Below are 13,175 nucleotides of genomic sequence, written 5' to 3'. Positions count from 1 at the left end.
ACCTACCACCTCCTCTCTTTATAATATAAGCCAAAAATACCGTTTTGTGGTTTTCCAGAAGCCTCTCAGCGGCACTGCCGATTAATTTTGTTTACGGAGCCCGTACGCTGTGCGAAACACCCCCTCTCGCTGTATTCTACACGGGCGCATCGAGTCGTACAGAGGCAGCGCAGCCTACTGGGTTTATGGTAATTGCGGTTGTTCCCCCGACTGGCCTTCTGGGTAAGAGAGAGAGAGAGAGAGAGAGCGGGCGAGAGAGAGACAGGCGTCTTGCGCTCAGCTTTCATTCCCCGCTGCACGCGCTTACGGAAAGACACGCATACACAAGCAGCAGTAGCGCGAGCGTTCAGCGCGCCAGGGATATCGCGTATCGGAACCGGGACAAAGAGACGGAAAATTTTCTGCGGACGGTCCGTTAGATTTAAGAGAGAGGGGAATTCGTGTGGCAGTTTTGTTGGCCAATGGTCCGTAAATGTGCGCGTGAGGACCGGTCCGTGCACACACGAGCAAACACACTACTGCCGTTCTCGCGGCGTGGTTCTCGATCGCTCGTTGTCTCGCCCGAGCCCAACATGGCGCTGCGAGGCGTCATATAGCAGACTGAGTTCAGTTCAGCCAGAGCCCGGGGGATTTTTCACCACCTGTGCATTCACGCGATTCGCGTCGAAGCTATCCTCCTCTTCTAAATCAAAGGAATTACGTTCGACTGCTTCTGCATGGATGTATATGGATCCCCTATACGTGTTAACAGTTTTTCCAGGAGTGGATATTCATATTCGGCAAGTCCGGAGATACTTTGAACTTCTGAAGGACTTCCTTTGAAAACAAAGCAAAAACTAGGGTTGCTAGATTGACCTAAGTTATATATAGGCTACAGCGTAATGCCGCTTTCAATAGGAGCATCTGATCCTCTTTGTTTTAACGGGAATCTGTGCATATCTTAAAAACTAAAATAGTGAAAACTTGCATTTAAAGAGGAAATCCCACACGTTCCGTCTGATCCAATGAACAACACACATCACTACATTCAGGTAAGAACATTTGAAGCTTTATTATTGATGTTTTCCATGGCTTATCTGCTTATGTTTGTTCCGTTACATGGTCCAGTGTAGTCTGATGCGTGAGATCAGTTTCGCGCGGACCTTTGGCAACGCCAACGAGGGTTCGTTCTTGATGCCTAGAACTAATTTAAACCACAAATCCCCATATAGTCTTCTGTTTTGACATATTTGACATTTCTGCTTGAAACTTGTGATTGTTGACAAGTTTTCAACACATTGTCTCTGGGATGACATGGTGTCGCGATCGTGACGATGTTGTTGACATTTCTTGTTTGTTGTTAGCCTAGTGTTTGTATGGAAATTGCTTTTAATTCTCTAAATCTAAATAATTTGATGTTTCTGTCAGTCAGACTCTCGTTAGCTAACAAATCATTTCCCACGTTATGGGACTTTCCTTTTAGTATCTTTAGGACCTTTTTTCACTCTGCATCACAGTCTATTCAAAGCGAAAACAAATCGTAGATTTGTGGAACTGTTGGTTTCTGTGAAATTCACGTGTGTTAATTTTCTCGTATTGAGTAATAAGGCGCAAGAAATCTAGGTAGTGCGCGCTCGCGATGGCGCGTGGACTTTCTTTTTCCGATCGGGATACATCGCGAGCGCTATTGATTTCGCGAGCCTCGCCCTTTTATTTGATGGTTACCAACCTTATGAAATTTTAAAGAAATTGTTACTAGCGGTCCCTTGCAAATCTATGGAAAACGAAAACTTGATATGACCTCCAAACAAGTATACGTTTGGAGGTCACCTCCATTTCTTTTTTTCTTTTTTTTCCCCCTGTGAGCTTTGTGAGGGGACTGAAAGGATAGCCTACACTATGGACAGAAGAAGCCTATGAATTCATATAAAATGAATTAAAGGCTCTCTATGGAGTCTTGTGCTAGACATTAAAGCGAAATGTTCTTATGAGCGCTTTGTGGAGACACTGCAAGTCTGTCTTTTGTTAATGGAAACGAATGTTGACGAGACACTTCGCGACCTTCTTGCGCTCAAAGTTATTCACTGTCTGGTTGTGTCCGGGACAGGAGGAAATGACTGGCCAATTCCTAAAATGTGAAGAAGACATTGACAGTTCTGTGTATAATCAGTCATGGAGGTTTGAAGTTTTTTTTAATCGTTTTGTTCTCGACTAGAGCGGCCGTTTGAACGTTTTAAGATCCATATTCACGATATTTTTCTCGACTTTGAATATTTCATTCACTAGCTGTCATTTTCTAATAAGTGCAATATTGTTGTGCCCTGAGGCTTTCTTTGAAGGAAAACCCATGGACTGAATCCAAGTTGTTAAAGAGCTGTGATGGTATCCGAAAGTTTGTAGGTTTAAATCCCAAAAGGGCTGATCAATGAACCATTATCACTGTGCCGCCATGAATAAGACACGTAACATCTAGGTTGACTTAATGAGTGCAGTCCACTAGTAAAGGCTATTAAATTACTAATTAGTAGGCTACTATTTGTAAAGAGTTACACAAATTAGTCAAAAAATGACTCTTTCATTGCTGGCTATTGTTGTTACTCTTGCTGAGGCAAACTTAGGCCTCTCTAGTTACTGCCCTGTTTTTTTTTTTGTTTTTTTTTTTGTCCAACCCGTGGGTTAATTTTTCACAGAAGTCTAGTTTCTAAATGGTTGCGACGTGCTATTCTGCATAATTAAAGCGCCGTGGACGCTATTAATCAAACATGTCAGAGCGTATTCCTATGAATCCTGGTGGAAAGAAAGCCCTGGATCCATCCATATTTTATAGGCTTGCCTAAACGGCTACCACAGATTTTTGGCATCCAGTGTTTCAGCGTGACTCAATCATACTGTAAATTTTTAAAAAGTGCATTTCAATGTGACGGGTATTGCTGTATACTCTTGAAATGCTGTTCCTCAAGATCTCTTGTTACGGATTTCTAATAAGAACCATTTTGCTGTATATGTTTTGAGTTTGTCCCATTGCTTCTTTGGAGATTAAAACAATGCTTGATATGTTCTTCAGATTAATGTAGATTGTTACTTTTTGAGTTCTTTTAGTCAAACAGGCCTAGATATTTACTAGGCAGTGAAAAGTTGTTCAAATCGTCACATGGAATCATAAAATCCTTTTTGCTTCTAATTGGAACCTTTATTCGTGTGTGAGCATATATTGACACGGTCAATTGAACAAGACTTTTTTACTTTGTCGCAAATCACACATTGCGAAATTTATAGAGTGGAACTGATGATATTTAATGTGGTATAAAACCCAACAATCTGCTCATTATTTGTCCTAATCTGTTCAATACAACCTAATCGAAACTTGTGCATAGTGCTTTGTTTTTTGTCTCAAATGACCCCCAATTTTAGGCTAGATTTAATCCAATGCATAGACATTCGCATTTATTTGTTTTTAAATCACATTAAATAATGTACAGTGTTTGTATACGAACTGGCACGTATAGTATCGGTTGTTTTCCACCGTTTATTTCGTCCACTTCCCCGGCTCGCCTTGCCGAGACCCCCAGCTCTCGGGGTTTGTTTATTTATAGCCCGTCAGCTCAGTGTGAGCTCACGCCTGCATGGTCTCCTCACCCACGGAGCCTGTCTGCTGGAGACAGACCAGCCTATATTCCGATGTCAGCGTCAGATTTGCAAGAGAGAAAGTGTGACATGTCTGCCCCGTATTGTAATGCTCTATACATACCCGCGGGTGGAATTTAGACCGACAAGTCATGGCCTGAGTTAAACCGGTGCCACAGTTCAGAATATTTTAAGTGAATGATGTTGGCCATGAATCTTGCAGAAATCAGACCACTAAAATGAGCCACATCACATGACAGAGTTTGCTTGCATTAGAGGTTAAGGGGATATTATGATAGGGCACAATGCGGTTAACATTTTACGTTTTTCTCTTTTTTTTGCTGGTTAGCTATTTTGTGGTTAACAACGCGATATGAACAAGGAATGTTTTAATCTATTTAAATGTGTGCTTCAAGTAAAATAATGAACTTTGGTTTGAACCCTTAATGTTTTTTTCTGCCCTCAAAGTTTATTATTTGGCCTAGAAAATATAGCCTAAACAGAAACGTAAGACAGCCTACTTTGGGTAAAAAAACTTACAATTTCCAGTTCATTATAATCTATTTCGGCGGTTTATAATATCATGTTGTTAGCTATAAATAAAAAATAAAAAAAAAACAACAACTTCTGTAACATTCTGCTTCAGCTAGAATTTTAGATTGCGTTTCAGAAATAACTCTGGAGCGGTCAATGGACCCACTTTGCACATCTTATGTAAAACAATTAGCAAAACATTTGGGCTAAACCTTAAATAATATTTTGTATGGCTATTTAACACACAGTATCAGCGAGCAGACATCCTCACAGAGTTGATTTCCTTACTTAATCGTATATTGCCAAAGTTTGCTTTTGTCTTGGCAACACGTTTGGTTTTATTCGCCAGCGCTTAGTTCGTGTGAGGGTGGAGGGATGCACTCGGATCGGATTTCGGAGTTTGGCTCCCGCTGGAGACGTCACGGTTTGATTGAAGTTTCTTCTCGGTCCGAGCGGTCCCGAGGGACGGCGCGCGCTGAAACGGGAGAACTCTTCTCTTCGCTTCGGCAGCTTTTGTGCCGCAGCAGGAGCCCCGGCGTGCACGGATCGCTGCGCGCTCCCGGAGCGACGCCTACCCATGAATACATTGTTTTCTTTTCTTTGCTCTGTGTTTCTTATTTCTAACACCTTAAAAGCTGAAATTCTTGATACAAAAAACATTGTATTCAAGATAAATGACAAAGACATGCTTTGAAAATGCCACAGTCACTTTATTAATTAATGAGTAGGTAAAACGGGGACGAGGCATAATCTAATACCGTATTTGCTCACTATCTTATGCAGGAGCTAAAGCTTAGTTGGGGTGTCTGGAGATATAGGGACGGGAATCGTAAGGAAGTTGCCAGTTGTGCCTCCTTAACTCTTCACGGACGTTTCTTCTAGGGCTTTTGAAACATTTGGGCTGAACAGAATTGCAGTTAATTTTTATTTACATGTTATCATGTGAACAACCAGTCAACAATTTTATATAGGCCTATGTATGTAAATATGCATGCTAGGCTGTTATGGACAAACATAACAGTTCTTGGTTCCAGTGGAATATGACTGTAACGTATTCAGATTAATTCAGCAACCAATCTGACTGAAACATAAATGTTTTTGATTCACTAATAAGAACCGGTGTAATTCGTGCGGTAATCGGAGCACAGGTTGCGGAAAGACTCGAGTCAGTCAGTCGTGAATCGTAGCCTACAACACTGGTTGCACTAAATGTTCCATATACCGCTGAATATTAGCGCAATAAACACTATAAAAGTATGTTCGGTCAGCATCACCGGAAGAATGCACGTTCAATGACCTTTAACGGACTCGAACGTAATTCGAATTTAAAAACTGAGTCTGGTTCTTGGGTTCCAACCCTAAAGTCTCAGAGAACCCAATTCGTATCGATTTGTAAGCGCAAGCAAGAAGGGAAAAGACAGAGAGAGGGTTAGCGAGAACCAGCGCTGTAGTCTGTCTCTAGAGTGCACGCACGCAACCCTCCATTTCAAAGCAGCGCACGAGGCAGACGGGGAGGTGAGAGAGAGAGAAAGAAAGAGAGAAAGAATGGCTGCGGGGGCCGCACGCGGAATGTGTGCGCTGCCAGCGCGTGGGGCTCGCAGCAATTCGTATCGCTTCTCGCAGCTGAATGTCTGCAGGCAAATAATCACTTTTGTACACGCTGTCTTAAATATCCGAGACCTGCCCTTAGAATGTTTTGCTCGTCATTTTCTTCATAATGAGCCAGCCAATGCCCAAGCGCTTCTAACAATAAACAAAAAGTTTTGTTCTGTGTTGTGGGATGCGAATTGATGATGTCTGGACCCTATGAATTTGACCCTATGGTTTGACTTAAAATGTGTGCTAGAGATTTCTCTGTTGTAGCAGTTTTTGAGATCTTTTCTCGGATACATTTTCGCGGGCATTTATTTCCCGGGGCTGATTTTTTTATTTTTTTATTTTTTTTTTTAGATATGAAGGTCACGATAATACTTTCTTGAGTATAATTTTCTAATGCTTTTAACACTTTTTATTGTTTTAAAACAAGTGTTTATCCCAGACCTGGACTTTTAGTCTTATGAGTGAAATAGAATGAGGTGTGTGAAAATTTGTCATTTTTAGTCAAGTCTTTTTCCCCAATGTGCAATGCGTGAAAATATTATTCATTTGTGTGTATTTTGGACAGTTAGGATATAAGTAAAATAATATGCTATTAAATCAACAAAACATTTTCTATCTCTCTCTCTCTCTCTTTCTCTCTCTCTCAAAAAAGTAATGTAAATGACGCTGTGGTGGAAATATATTTCGTGTTTTTTTATTTTCTAACAATGACCTGCGAAAAAGTCAACAGAAACGGTACATTTTCGTACAGAGTTTAGAGTTATTTTAAAAGAAAAATATTTTTGTTGTTCAGAGTTTAGAAGAAAAAGGTTTATATTACGTTTGGATTTGGCCTTTTTCTTATATATAATGCGATAATTTTAGAATAATTTTAGTCAGTAAAGTGAACGGTTCTTGCAACTTGGAGTACGACACGTTCATTTTAAGTTAGACATTGGACGCTTTAGGTTGAAGGTAATAAAGATAAGCTCATACCTTCCACAGCAGAGCAGTTCTTTTTGAAATGTCGCGCTTTAATGAAAATATCTTAGTGACATAAGGCTGCCTTGTGTTGAATACCTTCTTTTCATAAGTCAAGGACGCATGTGATGAATTTTAGTATAGGCCTACTTTACGTTTGTCGAGAAAAGCCTTTGTCCTTATACCCTTGTTGTAGTTCCCCTTCATTCGGCTTTGTTTTATCTCCTGCTTACGGATATTATAAAACATTTTACTGCCACTTTAAGAGCTGTAGAGTGTGTCTGCGCAGCGGACGATAGACTTGGCGATCTGCCACAGTTGGAGAGCTGATGGCGGGGCCTTTGGGGCTTCTAGGTGCAGATCTCAGCGGCCTTCCTTTCTCTACACTTGAGCCCTTACTGCAAAATCTCACACCTCAGGAGCTAAACATTTAACACTCTCTTTCATGCTCCGCACACTTTATAACATCATCTTGTGCTTTTCTGTCAACACCGACCTGACGCAATGGCTTTCACGCCTGGTCTCCGTGCCATCTTTGGGCAGGCATTCAAAATAATTCGTTTTATTTCCAAATATATACTATACCAAATATTATTATAGCTACTAAATGGCAAGAGAATTTTCTTTCTTTCTTTCTTGGACTCGTTTTAAACTGACAAAAACAAAAATGTTCCCTAATTCGTTCTTTTTGGCTTTTATATTTAGTATTTACATTTGTATATATATATATATATATATATATATATATATATATATATATATATATATATATATATATATATATATATATATATATAATATAGCGCATGCATTACCTACACGGTCTATTAGCTTGGAAGTGAGCTGAACATCACGCGCTACAAAATTACAGCATTTTTTTTCTTCAGCAGCGCTGTGCGCTTTGACAGGAACCACAAACCAATATCGTTTAAATGCTCTTAAGTATTTTATAATGGCTGGGGTAAAGAACGTAAAATACGTAGCAGTGTTTAACCTTTGTATAGTCTTTTGTTTAGTTTATAAGCCAAGGTGATTAGAAACAAAGTTAAAAACAGGCCATGTAGATTGATTCAGTGTTGGCTCACCTGCATTAAATGGCAGACAAAGCGCCCGGCGCGCTTTTGCTTGTGATTGATGTCTTTGAGAGCGGAGGTTTCTTTCCTCCATGGGGGGTGAGTACCCCTCTTACCGAAGCGCCCCTCAAATGCATAATGTCCTCGCCCCCGCTGGCGGAATGAAAGAGCGGGTCACAGAGGGGACGGAAAATGAGAGCGCAGAGAACGTGACTGAATGGCTAAGGCGAGTGGGTTTCTGCTGCGCTCCCCACGGCAGGGTCGGATTAGGTTTTGAGAGCAGGGGAGGATGGGGGAAGGGAGGCACACGCTCCGGGAACGGGGCAGAATTTACGTTTATTAAGTTTAATGGCGGCTTAATGCTGCAATAGTTATAGAACAATAATTCAACTTCACGAGTAATACAAGAGGTTTATACTGCATGCATGTGCTTAGTGTGACCAGGAATGCATCCTTTACTGTTTTGCATAAATTCAACTGCTTTTTGCAATTGTATTAATTTTGTTTAAAAGCATTGAAGCTGCTGTGCGACTCAGGTTGCTATGGAAGTGATGCATGCACATCTGTTTGTGTATGTGTGTAGGTTGGTTTGATTGATGACAGAGGGCAAACTGTCTCACTCCTTCAATAGCAGCGACTGTGGCCATGTCTCTAGATAAGCTCTGGGTCTGCGTTATTGAAATCTGGGGTCTGTAGAGCCATCAATAACAGAGGCGCAGCTCGCCTTCTCAACAAAGCTTCGCTGTAATGTCTTGCCAAGCCATGGGGCTGGGCAGCAATGATGACACTCCCCCAGTCCCCCCTTTGCGTTGCTCTGTACGAATACAGAACGCAGAGGGATTCCTTATCAGGGCACTTGCTCTGAGATAACAAGGCACGTGGCCCAGTGACCATTTGTCGAGATGCAGGCATGTGGAGGTGGAGAAGCAGGCCAAGGCCTCACCATGAAGAGGTCCTTTCTCATTTTCCTTCTCTCCTCTCACGTTAGCAGTAGTATGCCAATGATCAAGGTTCATTTTCACTCCAGTTCATTGTGTTTACCCTGAACTTAAATGGTATATGAATAGATATTCAGTCTTTAGAGCTGCATGATATATGAGATCTTTTTTTTTTTTCTTCAACAGAAAATTATCCTTATGGAATGAAGACCAGAGAATCTGTTGAGAACTAACAGAGAAGACAGAAGTTCTCATTCAAAGCATGGTAAACATTTCATATATTTAATACATGCACATGAATGTAAACAATGGATATTCACTTTCAGTTAGTCATGTGTTAAAACATCTTTGCGTCTTATTTCTTTTTTCATAGTGAGAGATTTTAGACTGTCCCCTTCCCACATTGAAATCTGTCATTCTTGTGAAGTGCATAATCACCTGTTTTCATGCATTAGAATTCTCCATTGTTGACAGATGCATTCTGTCAGATTGTACAAGCCAGGACTGGTATAATTTTAACTCCCAGGTCACTCTCAGGTATGATGGGAAGACTGATCTGTGCCATCTACCAGACTGCCCAGAAAACATACATCAAAGCTGTTGCTTTCCCCACACTATTACCTCACTGCAACTGACATTTAAGAATGATTTCCGCCTTCTCCTGTTGTGACCTTGACTAGTGCAATATATTGTGGCATTCTTGTAATTTCTTTTTAGATTGTATTATAATGGTGGGGGGAAAATGAGATTAATTTGTATGAATCAGTTCATGATTGGAGAGTGAGATGTTTTTCTTTCTTACATTGTAATAAGAGTCTGATGTATAACGTGACCACACGTGATGTCTGTCATATGTTGTGATTCATTTTTGTGGCTCTAACCACATGCTGCCCTCTCATTTAGTGAGAGGTGAATGTTATCTCTTGATAAAGATTGGATGGATCGTACCTGTTTGTTAATCTAGATTGAACCTTTTGTTCACTTGTCTCTCTGTTGTCGGAGTCTTATTGCTCTTTGTTTGTTGTCTCTCTCTCTCCCCCACCCTTACCACTTTCTGCTCTTTTGTCGCAGGTGGATGCGAGTACAACCTGCAGAATGAACCCTCTCAGTGCGCTTGGCATCGATCGGACCAGCCTGATGCGGGAGAGCCTCCGCGTTCATGGAGGGATGGTTTATCCACCGGGAATTCGGACCCTGCCTACAGAAAAGGGCTATGTTGGTGACAGGATCCCTGACTTGCTCTACAAACCAGATGTGTCTCTTGACAGCAGAAAGACCACAAACAGTTATGTTGGACTTTATAAAAGTTCCCCACCTGGGATTCAGAAGCCACTGATTGTGCCTGGGACTGGTGCAGATGCTTTAGGGTTGGACAGACGGGTCGTCCCAGGAGATAAGCCCCCAGAACTGAGTCTCAATGGTGGTAGCAGCTATCTGCGGGTTCCCTGGATGAGTCCTTACCATGAAGCTGGAATGTACTCTTTCTTAGACTCCAGTAAATACACTGCTTTGAACATGTATAAAGCATCAATCCTGTCACAACCGCCACCTTACCTTCCTCAGCATCTGGCCTACCAGTCTCTATGTGCAGGAGCAGGAGGCAGTGCAGCTGGTACAGAGCGCTTGTTTTACATGCCCCCCTATCCCCCTGCACCTATATCTTCACCCCTTGCTCCTCCTCTCAGGATCCCCACTGCAACTGTTGCCCCTACTGCACTGTCACCTATGATGCACCACCAGGACAAAACAATACAGAGTATTGGTCCAAGAATTCACCATGAGCCCTCAGCATTTGGGCAACAGACATTACATCAGCAGACCCAGCCCCACCACCAGTCACCCAGTGATAGGCAACACAACAGCAGTGGAAACAGTGCTAGCAACAGCAAGTCTGTCCGGACCTCATCCAGCAAAAACACAAGCAGCACTAGCAGCAACGTTAGCAGCAGTAGCAGCGTTGGTGTTAGCAGTAGCGCCAGTTCCATAGACTCATGTCATTCCCATGTAATGCAACCGCCCCGCCCCACACCACGCCCCCCTCAGCCACCTGCAGCCCCTCCACCCCCTCCTCCACCTCTTGTGGATAGCACTATGGAGTTCCAGAAGCCTCTGTATAAGAGTCCTTCCTCGTCCTCATCATCATCACCATCGGTTGCTCACCCTATCTACATTAACAGCATGTCCCAAGAGCTTCGCTCTCCAATTCGTCCAGCAAGCCAGAAGCCTAAAGCCAAAGAGGCAACCATGGAGTCCAGAGGTATGGGGAATGAAAGAAAGGGCAGCAGCTCACCTGTTAAGACCTCTTCTGAGAAACCACCTCAACAGGGGCCTATTACCAAAGACCCAGCAGACAAGCCTTTAGACCTGTCTGCCAAAATCATTGACTTTGAAGGACCTACCAATGGGTACCCCTCAAAACTAGAGGCCTTAGCCAAGCTTGGCTATTCCCCCACTGCCCGTTATGGACTTCCCCCAAACAGGGAGCTTTTAAAAGAAACCCTTTCGCCGTCATCCTCTGCTGTTAGCACTTCTTCTAAAACTCCAGAAAGGCCTGAGATAATTAGCACTTTACCCTCTTCCTGGGTAGTGCCAAGTCCTACCCAGACAATCAGCTCTGAGGCTAGTCAAAACAAAGGCTCCAGCATCATCAAGAACAAGAATCTTGAACATGTGGTGCCACAGTTAAGAAGTTCGTCTTGTCCCAGAATTGATGACCAAAACAATGGCTCAAACCCAAGTTCTGCACCTATTGTCATGACTGCAGCATCTCGGCCATCATCTGTCTCACCTTCTCCCAAGATTAATGGTGAATGGCCAAAGTCAGTTCCCACCCCACCAGAAAAGACCCCAACTAATAACCATGGTGGCAGCCACCCTACAGCCACAAAGCCCTCAAAGACACTTAAAAAAAACGAATCTCCTGACATTGGCTTCAAGCCCCAGCAATCACATTTAGAGAATGGACATGCTCCAAGCCACCTCTACATGCCTCAGGGTGAAACTTATCTTCCTCCGAGCTTAGCATATTCTAGCAGATATCTCTCATACCCAGTACCTGAGAGTCTTTCCCTTTCCCACTTGCAGTTGTCAGGAAAAGGGCCAGTGTACCCTCATCCAGTTCTGCTGGGCCCTAACAGTCTGTATTCAGCACGTTTGCCACCCAAGCCTGGCATTCCATATGGAATCCCACCCAGTCATGGAGAATATCTGACTTACCATGACTCACAAGAGATGGTCCATCCACTAATGTCTCCCCACCTGCCCCTGGACCACAAAGTTACTGAGCGTTTGGAACTGAGGCCCAGACCCCTGGACAAGCCTTGGCACCACGACGAGGCTCCGTACAAGCGCCAGAGCATTACTGACACAGACCCAGGATACAAATCTGAGAGGGAGTCAGAGAGGCAAGAAATTTTGGGCTCAAAATCTCAGAGCAAGCCTCACACAGTGAATAAAGAGGAGATTGTCTGCATCGACCTGGTCCAAGATGACACAGATGGCAGTCCAGAGCCAGACAAACATAGTGCCATCGATGTCAAATGCAAAGAGCCAGCTAAGCCAGTCGGCAGTGGGACAGGGATGGGAAATGAAAGTGGCAGTAATTCGGAGGGGAAAGAGCCAGAGCTCATGCAGATCTTGCGCTCCGGCCAGCCTGCTGTATCCTGGCCAACTGATTCAGAGCGACGGGCAGAGGTATGCAGTCCACCTCGTCCACAGGAGCAGTCTGACTCTCCTGTGCACAGCCAGACTGAAGAAAGCTCCTCTGAGCATAGCCCACTACCTGACATGTTGGAAGAGCAGACACTACGCTGTGCCAGAACCTCCGGCGAAAGGGCTCGAGGTGATGGTGCTGAATTCAAAGTTGATCGGCTTCATGCTAATCGACAATATGTGGACTTGGGCAAGGATGGACCAGAAGATACAGAATCTCATGAGGATGAGGAGGAAGGACATGGATTGTCTAAAAGCAAGAGATCCAGCTTGGCCAAGAGAATAGCCAACTCCTCAGGCTATGTTGGCGACCGCTTCAAGTGCGTCACCACTGAGCTGTATGCAGACTCCAGCAAATTGAGCCGGGAACAGCGAGCATTGCAGGTCAGTTACACAATTTTGTATGTTGGTTAGGATGAATAGGGAAGTTTGTGCAATTATGGAGCATGTCACGTGTCATTGTCACATTTTCTTTTTGAGGATCATTCAGGTCATGTAAGAGTGCTATAATTTGAGAACACCTCATATTTTCTGTTCCCTGGTCAACTCTTCAAAGACCACTAGCTGTCATTGAATTAGATAAAGTTTCCCAGCCATCCTGAGATTTACAGCTACACTTATACAAAAATAGCTCAGTGACCTCAGTTTCGGCTTTGAACGAACACTTGTATCTAACTTCCACACTCGGTTATATTGAACGCCTTGCTAATTACAGATCTCCGTAACCCACTCTCCCTCTCCTGCTCTCTCTTTCTAG

The 13,175-nt window shown here is 43.1% G+C and overlaps 1 protein-coding gene across 3 annotated transcripts in view; it reads left to right on the top strand.

Moving 5' to 3' along the window:
• bcor (BCL6 corepressor) overlaps positions 1–13,175 on the top strand; it is a 44,564-nt gene continuing 31,389 nt past the window's right edge. For 2 of the 3 annotated variants that reach the window (XM_067396415.1, XM_067396413.1), the window contains exons 1-2: positions 1–1,031; positions 9,779–12,802. In XM_067396415.1, the coding sequence (XP_067252516.1) occupies positions 1,005–1,031; positions 9,779–12,802 (3,051 nt within the window). In that variant the 5' untranslated portion in view covers positions 1–1,004. Of the gene's footprint in view, positions 1,032–8,893; positions 8,973–9,778; positions 12,803–13,175 lie in introns of all 3 variants that reach the window. The other variant, XM_067396414.1, reaches the window with a different exon arrangement.

Source organism: Chanodichthys erythropterus, chromosome 10 (assembly GCF_024489055.1).
Source record: "Chanodichthys erythropterus isolate Z2021 chromosome 10, ASM2448905v1, whole genome shotgun sequence".
NCBI classification, from domain to species: Eukaryota; Metazoa; Chordata; class Actinopteri; order Cypriniformes; family Xenocyprididae; genus Chanodichthys; species Chanodichthys erythropterus.
Note: the sequence above shows the minus strand (reverse complement) of the source record. Positions and strands in the feature narration are given on the sequence as shown.